A 19,260-nucleotide genomic window follows, 5' to 3' on the forward strand; every position below is an offset into this window, starting at 1 on the left:
GCATTAATGTAATTGATATTAATCAACTGCTTTTTATTTTCTCAAATTCAATGTTTACTATTATGCAAAACAAGGGAAAGCGCTAAATCCTCACGTTTGAGAAGCTAGAACCATCAAATTTTTAAGCATTTTGCTTGAAATCTGACATAAATGATCAAAATAGTTGCATATTATTGCAAACGTGTTTTAGCTCTAATGAGCATCAACATGACAAAACTTAGTTACATCATTTGAAACATGTAAATTTGTTAATCTTACGATACGTTATGTGATCACTGTTTGACCTTGAAGGGCAAATTTACAGCTAAAAAAATTAAATTATGAAGGGATTAAGATGGATAACCGACGGATAAATTTACATACAGATAAGACTACTACTGTTTTTGATATGTCATTAATATGAAATCGTGCACTTGAATGCATTTTAGGAAAGAAAATCGTGTATCGATAGAATAATTTCCACTTCTCATCAGGCAGCGCGATGGAACGCCTGCTGACGTCATCAAGAGGGACGGGGTCCTGTCTGTGCGATCTCGTTCAGCGTGTGTCCCTCGGTCGGTTGACCTGCTCTCATATCCTTGTCTGCCCCCTCGTCTGTCATCATGTCCCGTTGTCTCGCCCTGGCTCGGTTCGCACTCGGTTCCTCTCAGAGGACCAGCTCACGGCTAATGACATGTGCGCGAGGGCTGAGCAGCAGAACTGTCTCGCGCTCCTTGACTGCAGGTGAGCTGTGGGAGGGGGCTCTGGTAGCCTTAGCCAAGTTAGCCTAGCCTAGGCATAAGATGAGAGTCAGGTAAACTCTGCTGTGGCAAACTGTTTAATTTACCAGCCCTAGTTTAATACTGTGAACTGGTTTGTCAGTCCGATACCCCACTTAGAAGCTACAGAACAGCTACAGCTACATCCATAAGTTGCTGCAAATGCTCAGCTATTACATGATTATATCAGATTGAAAACTGTGGACTGAACTGGTGTTTTTAATTTCATCGACCAAATAGACGCATCTGTGGTTTAATAACGGAGGAGAGGTTCTTGTAAAGTTAGATAGGTTGTACAGTAACATTCCCTCAGGGTATCTGGAGGTCTTTTAATCTTACAAAACAGATTTTAATTTCCTTATAAAAAGGCCTTAAAGTACTAGGTATTATGAATTAAAAGAGATATTAAATGTATTAAAAAGTCATAAGATTAATTAAGAGATGTCTTGAATATCTTTTCTAGCCTGCTCTACTACATTACTTGCTGTAGGCAGCAATGTTAATCGTCATATGTTTTGTATGTGATATTAGTAAACACTGAAAAATCTCCACTGCTGTGCCTCTGGACATCTGACCTTCTGTAAAATTTATATGTGGAGCGTAATTAATTTAATTTGTTTATCCATACATCGTTTTCTCCTCATTAGCAAGGTCATCAATGATTAATTAATGATGTCATTATGAATGACAGATATCATTAGGAATTACTGTTGCACACCGCTGAGAGTCAATTACTTTTATATTGATGTTAATAAATTTGTGCACTTTATAGTTAACTCTAGGCCTTATCATCCCTACTGGTTTTCATTGATGCCTTGCAAATTTAGCAAGTATGACCATGAAACAGGTATTAAATTGTTTTCTGTGTGGTATTAAAAATGTCTTAAAAGGGACAGAAACACTGCACTTGCATGTATGCCACCATCTACCCAAAGAAACCTGCAGAAAAATGCAAGCTTTTCTAACAGCCAAAGCTGATATGAGGTTTTAGCAGTGAGGGGTTTTGTGCTAATTAACCAAAAACTTTGGGAATTGTCTACGTTAGGGCTATTTTTGTTCTATTAAGATAGAGTTGAAAAAATCTGAATCGATTGTCCAAGTGAAGGGTTAAAATAAAAGTCATTTGCTTTAACTTTTGGTGCATAAATGTAAGAATACTTTTTTTTTTTTTAATCGAATTTCTTTTTACTCAAATACTCAAATTTTGATTTAAGAGACACCCAGAAGCCTCTTAATTTGATGAGCAAACTCCTTCTTAGACATGTTTTGGAATGATTTGAGCAGAAACTTACAATCATTTTCATTGATTAATCTGTTCAATATTATCTTGGTTTACTGATTGATCATTTCTTTAAAAAAAAATGGTAAAGAAAAAAATTTCACATACACAGTCTAAATGCAAACATATTCAGTTTACTGTCATAGAAGACAAAACAAACTAGAAAAATACACATATGAAATGACTCAAAATGATGAACTGATTATCAAAGTAGTTGCTGATTAACATTCTGTTGATCAACAAACAGATTAAGCAACTAATCATTGCGGCTGTAGAATGAACAAATGTTTCATATTCCAAATTCTGCTATGATAGAGTAGTATTAGCTCTACAGCTGCTGATTTCTTGCAAGTCGTCATCTCTAAATGCACTTTGGACAATGACATGGCCAAAGCTGATCTTGATTTTGTTGGCAATCTCTTTCCATACATTGTTTTTGTCTACATTTGCCAGTGTGGTTCTGATGAGTTGTTTTTCTCTTAACATACATGTAATTAATAAGTGATCACTCGAGATCTGCTCCTAAAGGTTTCTTCCTATACTTTGCTTTAAATAAGAGCCAGTCATCTGATAAATAGGTTTTATTCTTCACTTTCAGTTAAGAACCCTTTTTCCACCTAAGTTGGCTCTTAAGATTATAATGTAACTGTCAGACATTTGATAAATACAGGCCCTGATTAATAAGCTCTCTGCAAGACACTAAAAATACCTGTCATCAGATTTGCAGGTTGGACAGCAGCAGCGGTGGAGCACTCCGCCCAAAGTGTGGAGCGCTCAGCGGTCCTGCCTCAACTTCTGCCAGCAGTCTTACTACAGCACCCAGGAGGCAGAGAAAGAGCCCGAGGAGGAGCCCCTGCACACCATCATCAGTGACACAGAGTCTGTGCAAGGTGCTGCAACGGCTGGAGACATAACCACTGTTGAACGTTATGGCTCATAGCTAATCATTTCTTAGATTTAAGATAATCTGAATGTTGTTCTGCCTCTGATTTATCCAGGTAGCTTCTCCAAACATGAATTTCAGGCTGAAACAAAAAAGCTGCTGGACATTGTTGCCAGGTCCTTGTACTCAGAGAAAGAGGTAAGAAGGTTTGTTTTCGGAGTGAGGAACGTTCAACATAGCTAGACTGACATTTAAGTTTGTTAACTATAACTGCTCTTTTCTGACTGATTCCCTGCCTCCTCCTCATACCCTCAGGTGTTCATCAGGGAGCTGATCTCTAATGGTAGTGACGCTCTGGAAAAACTGCGTCACAAACTGATCACAGCAGGAGGTGAAACAGCTCCCATGGAGATCCACCTGCAGTCTGACGCTGCCAAGGGCACCTTCACCATCCAGGTACACCCACATCTGTGGAAGATTTGCAGCCTGCAGGAGTTTATAATGACTGGTATTATTACTTTGGAGAACTCTGTGTGTTGTTGTTCTTCCAGCTCCATGTTGATTTTTTGTTAGACATACAACGTTATTACCCTTTTCCACCGCATGAACGAAGGGTAATGTTTAAATTTTTGACGAGTTCTGCTGTTGGTTCCGCTGGTCTCAGCCCACTTTGGGGATGAGTTCCTGGAGTAAGATTTTGGCACTGCTAAGGAGGTGGTGCTAAATGATAAAAGTTCCAGATGCTGGCATATTCCAATAAGAATGACTGCAACAAACACAACAAACAACACATTTTTACCACTGCATCTCTATCAACCAGGACAACCAATATTAGAATATGTAATATGGAGAGCATTTGATGGACAAAGATATCCAGGCCTTCATTAGTATTTGGGGAGAGGAAGTCATCCAGAGGAAGCTGTCAGCAGTGGGAAATGAAAGGCCTGTTTCTGTGTCAGTACATGTAAAAACATTAAGCAAGATTATAGAAATTAATCACAATGTGAAGACTACGAAGTGATTTGATGCTCTTGAAGCCATTTTGTGTCACTGAGTTGCTTGTGCCGGCCCCGGCTATGTCCTGGATTCAGCATTCATGTCAAAGAAATAAGTAACAGAATCAGTGTCACTTCTTTCATTGTTTGCCCTTATTTTAATCTGCTGCTCAACAGTATGTTTAAATCATATAGATGGCCCCACTGTTAAAAAAAGAAATATATCTGAAACACTTCAGATTGTGAAACACAAGAAAAAATCATGTTGAGGGTCATTAAGCTCCTGCAGTGTTTAAGAGCTAATAAGGGTCGCTGTCACAAAGAACGTTAGAGGGAATCATGTTCATTGAAGCTGTACAACACCTCACCTCTGTGTGAGAGGTGAACGCACTGCTGCATTACAATCTGCACTAATATATCATACATTTGCTGCATTTATTATACACTGCCATTTTGCACAGTTCTTATTGCACTCCAACCTTTCTTGCACGCCATATTTCTGATTAATGCTGTTTCTGATTTATAATACTTTATATTTAAATTTTTATTTTCAATATCTGGTTCAGCAGTTGTGGTTTTAATTTTTGATTCAGCTGTTAACTGCAGTCTGCTGTGACATTTCCTCACGGGATAAATTAAGTGTTATTTGTCTATCTACTGTATCTATCCATACTGTACTGTTTCCTGGTCTGTTTTTGAGCAGCATTGCCACCTGGTGGATCAATATTGAACAACAACCGACACTGACTTCTTTTTGAATGACTGGGAATCTCTGTACTCCTAACAGGACACTGGAGTGGGCATGAACCAAGAGGAGCTGGTGGCCAACCTGGGGACCATCGCCCGCTCCGGTTCAAAGGTGATTGTTGATGTAGATCTTCTTCCATTTGTCCTGTTCTAGCACCTTTCCATTCTTCCTCATATAGTGTATTCATATATGGGTATGTCTGTCCTGTAATGTCTGCCAGTTCAGCTTTAAACTTCAGGTTTGTGCATCTAATTTGTTCATTGAGTAAACAGTAAGTTCACACCCGTATATTTGATGTATCCTGCTGATCATGCTTTCTTCCAGACTAATCATCTCTTCTACACACTACAGGCATTTTTGGACGCTCTGCAGAACCAGGCGGAGGCCAGCAGCACCATCATTGGTCAGTTTGGGGTTGGATTCTACTCTGCCTTCATGGTAGCTGACCGTGTGGACGTGTACTCCCGCTCTGCTGAGCCCGGGGCACCTGGATACAAGTGGTCCTCAGACGGGTGAGAGCAATAGAGGGAAGTGTTTCATTTCAACATCAAGAGGAGGAACAGAAAAATATCCTGGGCGTGATTCTGTTCTACAGCAGAACAAAGCATGCAAATATACATATGTGAAATGATTATAACCGAATGTGATCCTCAGACGTTCTCTGTCATGGTCGTCTCCCTCAGCTCTGGTGCTTTTGAGATCGCTGAAGCCAGTGGTGTTCAACAGGGGACAAAGATTGTGCTGCACCTCAAGGACGACTGCAAGGAGTTTTCCGCTGAGGACAGAGTTAAAGGTAAAACTGCTGAAGCTTCTTCAGGGAGCTAAAATAAACTGCAGAGAGCATATTCATTACTACATCACTCCACGTGATGACAAGCTGTTGTATCTCTTTCAGAGGTCGTAACAAAGTACAGCAACTTTGTGAGCTTCCCCATCTTTCTGAATGGACGGAGGCTCAACACTCTACAGGTGAGCTGCTCTGGCTCTGCTGTTCACTCGCTTCTTAAACCAAAGACTCAATGAACAGGTGCAAAGATTCACAAAATCCACGGTACTACAATTCTAGATGTTATGACTTAGTACATTTAGTAACATTTGAGACATAGTGATAATACAGTGTTTTAAATGTCAAATACATTCAGTCTATCATGTATTCATCAACATTAACACATCTGGCTCAGGGGTGCTTCTTGTAAATGTGCATCTGTTTCTAAAAAAGTGAGTCACCCACAGAATTTAAATAAGGAAATAAGAACTTACTTAGACATTTCAGTGGTCATGAATTGGGGCTGTGGTATCTTTTTTTCTATCTCTAAATATTAGCAGATATATTTGACATTAGAATTTCCTTCCCAGACACAAATATTTTCCACAATGAAATGAAAATAAAGATTTTACGATATGCCAACATGCCAATATTGTGCATCGTGTGAGCTGGAGAACAAGTAAGGTTTTGCTGTAATTGTTTTTATACTAATTATTGTTTGACCTCTGTCTCCCTTCAGGCCTTGTGGATGATGGAGCCTAAGGAGATTAGTGACTGGCAGCATGAGGAATTCTACCGCTACGTGGCCCAGGCCTACGACAAACCCCGCTACACGCTGCACTACCGCGCTGACGCCCCGCTCAACATCCGAAGCATCTTCTACGTCCCTGATGCGGTGAGGCACTCAGGACTTCACAACTGACACTGTTAACTTTATTTCAGTAGAGTTTTCACTGGCAAGCTCAGAGAAAAATCTTACAGTTCAAAGGGGAATGTTACTCTTTGACATTTGAAAATCAAACCAGCAGCTTTCCAGGCACAAATCTGGTTCCACAAGCCCTTAAACAATACCAACCTGTGTTTAAATGTCTTAGATTGTGCTAATTTAAGTAGTTCTCTCTCAAGACAGAACATTTTTTCCGTGGCTATGAGTAAGATAAAGTTGGATTTGGTCAAACTGATGTATGAAAAAAGAATTTATGCATCAACAGAAGCCGAGCATGTTTGACGTGAGCAGAGAGATGGGCTCCAGCGTGGCTCTGTACAGCAGGAAGGTCCTGATCCAGACCAAAGCGACTGAAATCCTCCCCAAGTGGCTGCGCTTCCTCCGAGGTCAGGATCCTCCCAACCGCCTCCACCTGCTCCTGGTGGAGCTGCTTGTTTTTACATTCATGATTTTTATAGATTGAAGGAACAAATATTGAGAGCTGAGCTAAATACTGTGTGTGTGTGTGTGTTCGTGTAGGTGTGGTGGACAGTGAGGACATCCCTCTGAATCTGAGCAGAGAGCTGCTGCAGGAGAGCGCCCTCATCAGGTATAACACCAGGCTTACACCTTAGTTCTCTGTGATGAAGATGTAATCACTTCCCTTTCATTTCTCAGTTTTTTACTTTTCCTCCAATATTGATCCATGGATGATTCATATTTCTACCATCACCTCTGGCTTCAGGAAGCTTCGTGACGTTTTGCAGCAGAGGGTGATCCGCTTCCTGCTGGACCAGAGCAGGAAGGAGCCAGAGAAGTACAGCAAGTTCTTTGAGGACTACAGCCTCTTCATGAGGGAGGGCATCGTCACCACCCAGGAACAAGATGTCAAGGTGACACAGTCTTTGGTTTTTAAAGGGGAAAAGTAATAAAGATGCAAGTGACCAGCGCTGAAAGCAGCAGAGAAAATGTTGTCTCTAAGTATTGTCTCCCTTACGTGCTCTGTGTTTATAGGAGGACATTGCGAAGCTGTTGAGGTATGAGTCGTCTGCTCTCCCAGCGGGTCAGCAGACCAATCTGATGGAGTACGCCTCTCGAATGAAGGCTGGCACACGCAACATCTACTATCTGTGCTCCCCCAACCGCCATCTTGCAGAGCACTCCCCCTACTATGAGGCCATGAAACAGAAAGACATGGAGGTAAGAGGCTGACACGACTGATAGTGATGATTTAATTATTTTTATTTGATTTAAAAAAATGTTTAAAGGGCTCTGTTGCTGTTACTGAGAAGCTGATAAAACAAAAAATACCCTGTTCAATCCAGTTAAAAGGTGTCTTTTACTCTCTGCGTGTGTGCAGGTGCTGTTCTGCTACGAGCAGTTTGATGAGCTGACGCTGCTCCACCTCAGGGAGTTTGACAAGAAGAAGCTGATCTCAGTGGAGACAGACATTGTGGTGGATCATTACAAGGAGGAGAAGTTTGAGGACATCAAACCAGGTCTAGTTCTCTATCATATCTCAATAAAGTTGTAGCAGGACGCGTCTTGCTGTCATGGCCTGTAATCCTGACCCGTGTTTTTCTTTCTCTGCAGCGTCTGAGCGTCTGACACAGGAGCAGGCCGACGACCTGATGGCCTGGATGAAGAACACCCTGGGTCCACGAGTCACTAACATAAAGGTAAAGATAAGAGTCGTGTGTGTCTATGATTCTGAATTTCATAGGGTGGTTTCTAGTTGTTAAAGTCTTGTTTGTACATGTGTATAAACTCAAACACTCAAATCAGTTAGATTTCTTCAAGTTTTAAAGTTCAGTTTCGTGTTTCTTCCTAACTGGCCTGAAAAATATCTTGAAAGTAACTTCTTACAGACATGTTGTGTAATGCATTTTCTCTCCGGTCCCCCAGCTTACTCCTCGTCTGGACACCCACCCAGCTATGATCACCGTGCTGGAAATGGGTGCTGCACGCCACTTCCTCCGCACCCAGCAGCTAGCCCGCACCGCTGAGGAGAGAGCTCAGATACTGCAGCCCACGCTGGAGATCAATGCAGGGTAAGGGATGGATGGATTTTACTAGATGAAATTTAAGGAAAAAAAAAACTGATGGTATAACTTTAAATAATGAGGGTTCTTTGTCCAGCTCTCACTGTTGTGTACTTTTTCCATTATCTGATAGACATGATCTGATCAAGAAGTTGCACGGTCTGAAAGACACAGACTCTGACCTGGCTGGACTGCTACTGGAGCAGGTACTGTTTTGTCATATTTTAGTAAGAAGCCTCCTTGTTTTCTGATCTGCTCCTGTTTTAATTTGCTGTTTATACAAACTCAAAATTTTCTCAGTGCTCACCTGTTGACTTGCACATTTTCTACAGCACAAATTCCTCCAGTTTAACAAGATCATGTCCCAGTTTAACAGGACAATATTAGCTATACAAATAACAACAACAAAAAAAAAGAAAGATCCAAAAACAACTGTAGTCTCCCTATGTTGAGAATAACACACAATTAAATGACAGAACAAGCCTGCTATATTGCAGTGGACCCTTTATAATACTAATAGCTAATTGAATATTTTGTTTCTATTTTTCAACAGAGATACAGTTTTCATTCACCAATAATCACCAGTCACATTTGCTGCATTTAAGTTACTTGCAATGAAACTCGATAATTCCTTCACTGACGTTTTACATTAAAAGCCTTTCAGTAGCTCCCTTTCCTGGTAGGCTTTTACTTTGAAACATCTGAAGGGAAACGTTGAGTTTCATTAACAGTAGCTTAAAGGCACTCAATTACTGAAAGTGACTGGAATAAATATTTCTGTTCAGCAGCAGATAGATGAGTATGAAGTGACTCTTGTATCGAGGGAATCAGAGCTGTAGGTGTAGAATCTTAATCTGACTTTACCATGCAGGTTTTAAAATACAGGTGATTGCACCTCCCTCAATGTTTACCTTTCCTTTATTATTATTATTATTATTATCAGCCTTTATTTGTTTGTGCTGGTTGTTACTGAGACTGGGCTGTTACTTTAGGACAAGCTTATTTTGAGAATTAGTGGTTTGTTTTTCATTATTTTCTCAAGAAATCGTTGTAGTATTAATAAAAATGAAATATGATTACAGTGATAAATGATAATTAAATATTGTTAACGTTGCCCGGTCTCTACAATCTGTATTTTAAAGGGATTTTCTAGTTGCGCAGATTTAAAGATTTACATCTTTTTATCTAAATTTCTCAGATCTATGACAACGCCATGATCACAGCAGGCCTGAATGATGATCCCCGACCAATGATTTCCCGCTTGAACGATCTACTGACTAAAGCTTTGGGGAAGCACTGAGAGCTACATACAGACATGAACTTGGTTTTGATGACTGAAGCATTTACAGCAGCCGATGGGCTTACAAAGCTGGAGAACTGCAGTTTCTAAAGAGCACTACAGGCCTTATCTGTCTCTTTCCCCTCTGGCGTACTTCATTCCCCCCTGGAGGAGAGCACATACGGGCTGGGGAAAGATGAACTGCTAGCAGCATCTGAGAGAGCTTTTCCATAAACATTTCTATGTCGTCATGCTCTTTGTTCAGCACTATTTCATCAGGAGTTTCAAATTTTGTGCATATAATTTAAAAGATTGTGCTGTACACCTGTCTTTTCAGTGTGACGTTCACACTCAGATGTAAAAAATTTATTTTTTCTGACATTGGCATATGGTTTTCACGGCCACAAACAATGCAAAGATGAAGGGAGAAAGAAGTGGTGGAGACGCATTAAAAAAGATTCAGTTCAAAAGTGTGGAGGTAAGAAAATCTGGTTTCTCGAATCTCATTTCAAAATCCTGTTGAAATGCCAAGTGTAATGACAACTAACCGTTGTTCTAGCTGTTATTCTAAAGTGTGCGTTCGGTAAGCTGTAAGAGACAGATGACAGTTCATTTACAAATGTAAAACGTCCTGCTGAAAGAGCAGTTTTCTGTTTTTCTGTTTTCAAATTTTCATCTTTTCTTTCCACATTTAATATTTTATGTTTTTTTTTTTAAATAGGAGATGAATACCTTGCAATACTACTTGCAAACGCAACTTGTCAACCGTCAGTGGTCAAATGTGGATCCTCATCAGGTTCCGTTTGTATTATGTACCTACCTGTAGTAGGTGCATAATACAAATGGAACTTGTTAGGAATATATTATTACCCAATGTAAATTTGATTCAAAATACTGTATATGCATTTATGGAGCTGTTACTGGTGGCTTTGCATCAAAACACACAATTATGGATCCATTCTTGTGACAATAAAAAAACATGCCAATGTAGAGAATTCTTGAAAAGACAATTTTACTGCATTTCAAAGTAACATGACATCTCTTTTGTTGGGTTGGCAAGATGAGAAAACCTCAACTTCAAGACATTGTCCTTCTGTGTGCCATCTGTGTCAGACTGACTGTTTAGTGTTGGATGGGTTGGGGTTAAAAGGCTTAGAGTTCAAGTGAGGTGATTCTCTGTGGTTTCTATGTCAGCGTCCCAGCGCTGTCCATCCCTTTGAATCACATCAGGGCACTTTGACCCATCACACCTGCTGCTCCCAGGTATCCTCTCTTCAGTGAGCCTTTCTGCTTTAGGTCTCACCTCCTGACCGCCTGTCAAGATCCATAAATCCCAGAAGAGTGTCAGGACAGCTTGTCTATGTTGGCTAGGAAGCGCTGGGCCCACCATTCATCCAGGTCGATGGGCACAAAGTCTAGAAAGGCAAGCAATTAAGTCATTTACACCACAATGCAACATTAAAAGTGTATAACAATGCAAGTAGAGTGTAAGGCTGTAATTTTCATTTCACACCAAAAAATTGTAAGGATGAAATCTAAAAACAAAACTTACTCTATTACCACTACTGGAAACTGAAAATAGGTCATAAATTAATGCAGTTGATGTTGAATAAAACTACATTTTTAAGTTTTTATAGATTTTTTTAAAGTCAACTTCTGTAATTATGTCCTTATCACTCGTTGTAGTTTCTGCCTTAACGTAAACACTAAGCAAGGGGTGAATAACATCAATTTTTTATAACGACTATTAATTAACATCTGTTTTAGAAAGTTTTGTGGCGCGTCGTAAATGCTAGCGATGTACATAGCAGGCAGACGTTAGCATGCTAGCACCTTTCATATTTTTTCTCAATAAGGTAACCAAATTGAAGCACAACGAAACATACTACAACACATATAATAGCGGCCACACTTACAGATTAAAGACGCCACATTCTTTGACAAGGCTAGCACATAATCACAGCGTGGATCAGGGAATTGTGAGTGCTCATTGCCCTCTTGTGGCCGCAATGAGGAACTGCAATATTTACATCTTTTAGGTTACAACTCCACACTTCTTTCTAAATCCGTTTGTCACACACCAAAGTGTCTCATTGACTGTACATAACTTACTTAAAATCACCACTTTGTCTGTTTATTGGACTAGGAAAAAAATGACACATCATATAACTATATATATATATATATATATATATATGTAATAACTTCACATTTTATTTTACTGTAAACTACAGCACAATTTTGACTTATCTGCATATTCAAATAAGAAAAATAATCAAAAATTTAAAAATTACTCCACACATAAATTTCTTTGTGATGCATGACGTGTTGTATGTTATGTTTTAAATTTTTATAAATACTCGTCAGCTTTGATGACATGGCAATAAAATATGAAACTTGAATTAGTATTTCTAAATGTGTTAACAGAGTTGGAATTTGAACAATGAGGAGAGACAGGCCTGTGACCTCTGCTAGTTTCCTTCCAGCTGGAAGGATCAGAGGCAGGTCCATTAATCCTTTGTTGGCTGGCTGTAATAAACCAATACAACCTGCTGTGCAGGGTAGACTAACTATAGATGTATGGGGCTGTTTTCATAAAACACGAACAACAAGTCCTATTATTTTTAATTGTTGTAAACAGGCCTATTTGGCTTTAAAACAGGCATAAATAATCCTTGCTCAGTCCACCCTTAAAATTAAAGTTATAAACTGAAAACATGAGCAGCTTGGGGAGAATGGTGCAGTGTGAGGAGAAGCTGTACTCACTGTCCATGTGTGGGCTGGGAGTGGTCTCTTTATAGTGGACTGCTCCCTGGGCTTCCTCTGACCCCTGGCTGGGCCTCTGCTCCTGCTTCACCACCTCCTCCCAGGCTGAAAACACAACTCAGTCAGTCCAACCACAATTAACACCCACAAACTACTGCAGGTCCATAATGTGTTTTATTAGTCCTATATATTCCTATATAGTCCTATAATAATATTCCTAACAATTTCCTGATCAAATTTCAGAGCTCACATACAGGATTTAATACAGTTATATTTGTGGTAGTTCGGGAAACAAAATTAAATGTAATTAGAATCTTTTAAGAATGTAAATAGTTGGTAACAGAAAATGATCTTATACGATATGTCCAGGTTTTTAAAAAAGTCCTGCACCCCAGTGTCACACCCACAGTGTCAAACAAGTAAAGTCCACAAGGGCAACTGCTTCAAAGGCCTGCCACTCCTGGCACACATTTGTATTTCACACATATTTTGTGTGTGTGTGTGTGTGTGTGTGTGTGTGTGTGTGTGTGTGTGTGTGTGTGTGTGTGTGTGTGTGTGTGTGTGTGTGTGTGTGTGTGTGTGTGTGTGTGTGTGTGTGTGTGTGTGTGTGTGTGCGTGCGTGCGTGCGTGTGCGTGCATGCATATGAACTATAACTGATTTTATCTCTGTGACTTTGAGTTTGTTTATAGTATTTCAAAGAGTGAAAGAGAAAGAATCAGCCCTGAACAGGGGGCAGGGGGCGGGCCTACTTTGTGTCCTTGTTCACTCAATGACAAGGTTACTGAAGTTGTTTATGAGCTGCAGTGGCTAACTTCAACACCAACAACTCAGAGGACATAGACAACATGAGCTTAAGCCAAATGAAGTCTCCTGGAGACTGAATGAGTCTGTGAATGTTAAAAAGAGGCACGTGCACACACACTTAAGAACTGGGTCACTGTGTAGAGTTTCACCCAGAGCCCACAAAAGCCTTTATCCTGTCAGGAGCTTTTGTTGCCTTTCCTCAAAGCAGACAACAAGTCTCTTTCCCCGAGTGGCTTTTGGGTTTAAGCCAAAGCCAAAAAAACACTGTTTCCCGCAAGACGTGGGTGCCAGCGCAGGTCACGAGGACCATGATATGTGGGTGTGAGGGCATTTTACTTCTGGGCGCCTATCATGGCTATCAGTGTCAGAGCAGCTGTGTGGGTGAGGTCTGGGAAGGGGGAGGGGGTGTGTAGCAGATCTTATAAACTATGATAGTAAAACAATGTCATTCACAAAACAGCCATTGGGGGACTAGTGAAGACAATGAAAAGTCTTGTCTAGTGTCATCTTCTTGTATTTCCAGTCTGACCACTCATTCATTCCCTCACCGTCGTAGACAAACTTGACGTTTTCCTCATGTGCAGCGGTGAAAGTCTCTTCCTGATGGTTGTCTGCAGGGAGAGCCGGAGCGGGATGATGATACTTTTTACCATTCAGGCGGTTGAATACTATCTTGGGTGCAGGAAGGCTGATGGGTATAAGGAGGAAGAGAACCATGTCACAGGTAGTCTGGGGGATTTTTGCATACATAGCACATGATTTGATAACTCTCATTTCTCAGCAGGACGTTTCTTAAAAGTGTCTGCCTTTGCCTTAAAGTCAAGCAAGGTTGGTTGTGTAGGAGTCAAGAGATTGCAACAGCTGAATGAAGGACCATGTGCCACCTCGCCTTCCCACAAGGTCACACTCACACTGGTTCAAAGGCATGAAAACAGCCCAGCAGGCAGACTGAGCCACAGTGTGGAGGTGTGTTATAAATCATTCAGGCCTGTGTTTATGAACTAACGCTGCCTGTCTCGAGATGATGACGTCCACTGCTGCCAGGACACTGTCACTCACTAACACACACTTTAACCTGGGATGTCATGTCTGATCTCTGCAAACACGAGCCAAACTATTGAGATTTTTTACATGGAGACACACAAAAAAGCATTACAGGACTGTGAGCATCAAAGAGATTTTTCATTATGTCTATTTTCACTTACTTAGGCAGACTCCAGGACGTTTGTTTGTGCTTGAAGTCGTTTATTTTGTTGTCCAGCTGCTGTGTGGGCCCTAGAAAGTAAAAGAAGAGTGCACATTCTGCTTTAAAAAAACAGCTGATCATTAGTTTTCCAAAATCAATATCTGATGAATCTCTCGAAGTGTGTCTGACATAGTCGAAAGTTGGTTATTAAAGTTCAGTGTCTCACCTGTGCGTCGCTGGGTGACCAGTTTGCTGGGACCTCTTGTAATTGTGTACATCATGCGCAGGAAAAGTCGCCTGTAAACTTCAGGTTTGGCACTTTGACGTAAGAAGAAGCAGCGTCCCAGATGGAGCAGAGACAGGTGGAGCAGGCCTACTTATAAAGGCACGTTAACACATTCCTCCAGGATCCTGTCGGTGTAAAGAAACTGCCTTAATTAATGTGAGGAGCCTCAGTCCTACCCTCAGCTGATCAGGCTAAATTCCGCTCACAGGCTGAGACACTGAAGCCAACGCAAACCCACGGAGCTGACATGAGACTGGACTGGACAGAGCTCCCAGGAAACAGAACCATGAGCAGCGCTCCTACTCGCGTAAAAACCAGAAGCCGGGGCACATCTCAGCCAGCGACCCTCCCCCCTTTCACCTGTCTCCGTCCCCGAGCTCAGACATATAGCTACTGTAAGTCACTTTGGTGCTGAGGTGTCCTGCACTGCCACAATGTCACGCAACCTGAAACAGCGGCTGTCATTCATAAGACATAGGACGCACGCAGTCAAAGCTCACCACTTCTCGACGTGCCCACACGCCTCCTTCGGCGCTTTAAAGAGACAGTGTCCCAGGATTGTAACCAATCTGTAACATGGGAGATGGTGAGAGAACTCCAAAGGCCACCGAGTTGAGACTGAAATCCCCTTAATGTGAGGGAATTGTGTGATTACACATTTTCCTCCCTGATCTGAATTATTCTAGAAATGTCCAGTAAAGTCAGAACCTGTTTCATCTCAAGTATAAATCCCCTCCCCATAGCTACATCACTGTTTACAGAAACAGTTAATCAAATAAACTTAATTCTCTCAGATGAGTTACATTTCTTCCAGGATTCATTCAACAGGGCCCATGTTATCTGCTCCTCCAATAATCCCCTATGTGGCCAACGTTTCTGAGTTTACAGTACACACAGGTGAGCTCAGAGGCACAACGCAGTTGTACTATACACACAAATAAGGGCGAAGGTTTACATATGGACAATAGGTACATGTGCCTACCAATATTTTTGGAGGACAGAATTGTCCCCACCAATATTTGAGTGAACTTGTTTGCCTGGTGCCTTCATTTGGGGAGTTTTTATGCCTTACTGTACTATGACTTTTTTGCCTTACTGTACTGCCTTTTTTTGCCTTAAAATACTATGTCTTTTTTTTGCCTTACTATACTATGTCTTTTTTTTGCCTTACTATACTGTCTTTTTTCTACCTTAATATACTGTCTTTTTTTTGCCTAACTGTGTCTTTTTTTTTTTGCCTTACTATACTGTCTTTTTTTTTTGCCTTACTTTACTGTCTTTTTTTTGCCTTACTATACTATGTCTTTTTTTTGCCTTACTGTACTGTGTCTTTTTTTGCCTTACTATACTATGTCTTTTTTTTGCCTTACTATACTATGTCTTTTTTTTGCCTTACTATACTATGTCTTTTTTTTGCCTTACTATACTATGTCTTTTTTTTTTGCCTTACTGCACTGCCTTTTTTTGCCTTAATATACTGTCTTTTTTTTTGTCTTACTATACTGTCTTTTTTTTTTGCCTTACTATACTATGTCTTTTTTTTGCCTTACTATACTATGTCTTTTTTTTTTGCCTTACTATACTATGTCTTTTTTTTGCCTTTCTATACTATGTCTTTTTTTTGCCTTACTATACTATGTCTTTTTTTTTGCCTTACTGCACTGCCTTTTTTGCCTTAATATACTATGACGTTTTTATGCCTTACTCTACTATGCCATTTTAATGCCTATGACTTATTATGCTTAAATGTACTATAATGTTTTTATACCTTACTGTACTACCACTTCTCCAGGCCTTTGTCCTTTCTGTGTGGAGTTTATGCCTTACTATATAACACAGGTGGTGGACTTTTGCAGGTGGAAACACGATCCTTTCACACTAGTGAACATCGAGGCAAAAGACATTGACTGGAGACACAACACTAGTGCACTGTACAAAACAGGACAGGTCTTTTGGAGTGCAGGGGGCACTCCTGAGGACCTTTTATGACTCTGTGTTGACATCAGCCATCTTCAATCATGTGGTCTGCTGGGGCAGCGGCATCTCCACTGCTGACAGGAAGAGACTGAATAGAATGATCAGGAAGGCCAGTTCTGTTGTGGGATACCCCCCTTGGACCGGTGGAGGTAGTGGGCGACAGGAGGATGGTGGCTAAGTTATCATACCTGTTTGAAAACATCTTCCACCTCATGCAGGACACTCTGACAGCACTGAGCAGCTTGTTCGACGACAGGCTGCTGCACCCACAGTGTGTGAAGGAGAGATACTGCAGGTCTTTCCTTCCTGCTACTGCTATACTGTACAATAAATTGTGTTGTGTTTTGTTTGTTTTGTATTTAATGTCAAATTGTAAGTATTATATTATTTAGCGGTTTTTAGTACTTGGTACTAACATTTCAGTTTTTTCTTTCTAGTGCTGTCACGTTGCTGCTGTAATACTGCATATTTCCCCACTGTGTGACGAATAAAGCAATATTTTTTCTTTTCTTTTCCTTTCCCTTCTTATCTTATACGATATAGTACGTTCTTTGGCATTTTTATGCCATAGTATACTTTGATGTTTTTTGGCATATTAATGCCTATTATATTATTTCGTCCCATGCCTTGCCATACTATGACGTTTATATGACCTTTCATGCCTTAATATACTAAGATTTTTTTTGACGTTTTATGCCATACTATACTATGACGTTTTTTGGCATTTTTATGCCATACTATATTTTCATGTTTTTTGGCATTTTTATGCCTTACTATACTATTTTGTCTTATGTTTTGCCATACTATGACCTTTTTATGACCTTTCATGCCTTAATATACTATGATGTTTTTTTGAAGTTTTATGCCATACTGTACTATGATGTTTTTGGGAATTTTTGTGCCATACTATATAATGACCTTTTTATGCATTATTATGCCATATTATATTATTTCGTCTCATGCATCGCCATACTACGACATTTATATGACCTTTTATGCCTTAATATACTATGATGATTTTTTGACGTTTTTATGCTGTACTATACTATGACGTTCTTTGGCATTTTTATGCCATAGTATACTTTGATGTTTTTTGGCATATTTATGCCTTATTATATTATTTCGTCCCATGCCTTGCCATACTATGACGTTTATATGACCTTTCATGCCTTAATATACTAAGATTTTTTTTTTACGTTTTATGCCAAACTATACTATGACGTTTTTTGGCATTTTTATGCCATACTATATTTTCATGTTTTTTGGCATTTTTATGCCTTACTATATTATTTTGTCTTATGCCTTGCCAAACTATGACCTTTTATGACCTTTTATGCCTTAATATACTATGATGTTTTTTTTAAGTTTTATGCCATACTGTACTATGATGTTTTTGGGAATTTTTGTGCCATACTATATAATGACCTTTTTATGCATTATTATGCCATATTATATTATTTCGTCTCATGCATCGCCATACTACGACATTTATATGACCTTTTATGCCTTAATATACTATGATGATTTTTTGACGTTTTATGCTGTACTATACTATGACGTTCTTTGGCATTTTTATGCCATAGTATACTTTGATGTTTTTTGGCATATTTATGCCTTATTATATTATTTCGTCCCATGCCTTGCCATACTATGACGTTTATATGACCTTTCATGCCTTAATATACTAAGATTTTTTTTTTACGTTTTATGCCATACTATACTATGACGTTTTTTGGCATTTTTATGCCATACTATATTTTCAGGTTTTTTGGCATTTTTATGCCTTACTATATTATTTTGTCTTATGCCTTGCCAAACTATGACCTTTTTATGACCTTTTATGCCTTAATATACTATGATGTTTTTTTTAAGTTTTATGCCATACTGTACTATGATGTTTTTGGGAATTTTTGTGCCATACTATATAATGACCTTTTTATGCATTATTATGCCATATTATATTATTTCGTCTCATGCATCGCCATAATACGACATTTATATGACCTTTTATGCCTTAATATACTATGATGATTTTTTGACGTTTTATGCTGTACTATACTATGACGTTTTTATGAACTTTTATGCCATACTATACTATGATGTTTTTTGGCATTTTTGTGCTATACTATATTTTGAGGTTTTTTGGCATTATTATGCCTTACTATATTATTTTGTCTCATGCCTTGCCATACTATGACCTTTTTATGACCTGTCATGCCTTAATATACTATGATGTTTTTTTTAAGTTTTATGCCATATTATACTATGATGTTTTTTAGCATATTTATTCCTTATTATATTATTTCATCCCATGCCTTGCCATACTATGACGTTTATATGACCTTTCATGCCTTAATATACTAAGATTTTTTTTTGACGTTTTATGCCAAACTATACTATGACGTTTTTTGGCATTTTTATGCCATACTATATTTTCATGTTTTTTGGCATTTTTATGCCTTACTATATTATTTTGTCTTATGCTTTGCCATACTATGACGTTTATATGACCTTTTATGGTTTAATATACGATGATGTTTTTTTGAAGTTTTATGCCATACTATA

At 39.3% G+C, this 19,260-nt stretch overlaps 2 protein-coding genes across 2 annotated transcripts; one reads left to right on the plus strand and one right to left on the minus strand.

The window, feature by feature from the left end:
* The first annotated feature begins 514 nt into the window (after nucleotides 1–514).
* On the plus strand, nucleotides 515–10,670 carry trap1 (TNF receptor-associated protein 1). The gene is made up of 18 exons (XM_056401748.1): nucleotides 515–723; nucleotides 2,757–2,927; nucleotides 3,036–3,118; nucleotides 3,236–3,376; nucleotides 4,703–4,774; nucleotides 5,015–5,175; nucleotides 5,347–5,456; nucleotides 5,559–5,632; nucleotides 6,169–6,324; nucleotides 6,641–6,761; nucleotides 6,895–6,964; nucleotides 7,100–7,247; nucleotides 7,369–7,554; nucleotides 7,715–7,853; nucleotides 7,948–8,033; nucleotides 8,260–8,405; nucleotides 8,530–8,602; nucleotides 9,595–10,670. Exons 1-18 carry the CDS (start codon nucleotides 603–605, stop codon nucleotides 9,694–9,696), a joined length of 2,160 nt encoding a protein of 719 aa, XP_056257723.1. The 5' UTR covers nucleotides 515–602; the 3' UTR covers nucleotides 9,697–10,670.
* Nucleotides 10,671–15,220, minus strand: LOC130185334 (MAPK regulated corepressor interacting protein 2-like). Its single transcript, XM_056401750.1, has 5 exons — nucleotides 14,659–15,220; nucleotides 14,452–14,521; nucleotides 13,795–13,934; nucleotides 12,442–12,546; nucleotides 10,671–11,090 (listed from the first exon to the last, which is right to left on the minus strand). The coding sequence occupies exons 1-5, from the start codon at nucleotides 14,711–14,713 to the stop codon at nucleotides 11,020–11,022; spliced, it is 441 nt and encodes a 146-aa protein (XP_056257725.1). The 5' UTR covers nucleotides 14,714–15,220; the 3' UTR covers nucleotides 10,671–11,019.
* Nucleotides 15,221–19,260: the final 4,040 nt, after the last annotated feature.

The sequence above is a fragment of the Seriola aureovittata genome, chromosome 17, assembly GCF_021018895.1.
Source record: "Seriola aureovittata isolate HTS-2021-v1 ecotype China chromosome 17, ASM2101889v1, whole genome shotgun sequence".
Taxonomy (NCBI): domain Eukaryota; kingdom Metazoa; phylum Chordata; class Actinopteri; order Carangiformes; family Carangidae; genus Seriola; species Seriola aureovittata.

Coding starts and splice junctions, on each gene's coding strand:
- trap1 (XM_056401748.1), top strand. CDS start 603: ATGTCCCGTTGTCTCGCCCTGGCTCGGTTCGCACTCGGTTCCTCTCAG. Junction 5,457..5,558: donor CGCTGAGGACAGAGTTAAAG/GTAAAACTGCTG, acceptor TATCTCTTTCAG/AGGTCGTAACAAAGTACAGC. Junction 7,854..7,947: donor GTTTGAGGACATCAAACCAG/GTCTAGTTCTCT, acceptor CTTTCTCTGCAG/CGTCTGAGCGTCTGACACAG.
- LOC130185334 (XM_056401750.1), bottom strand. CDS start 14,713: ATGATGTACACAATTACAAGAGGTCCCAGCAAACTGGTCACCCAGCGA. Junction 14,522..14,658: donor GGTCACCCAGCGACGCACAG/GTGAGACACTGA, acceptor TTTACTTTCTAG/GGCCCACACAGCAGCTGGAC. Junction 11,091..12,441: donor TCCCAGCCCACACATGGACA/GTGAGTACAGCT, acceptor TTGCCTTTCTAG/ACTTTGTGCCCATCGACCTG.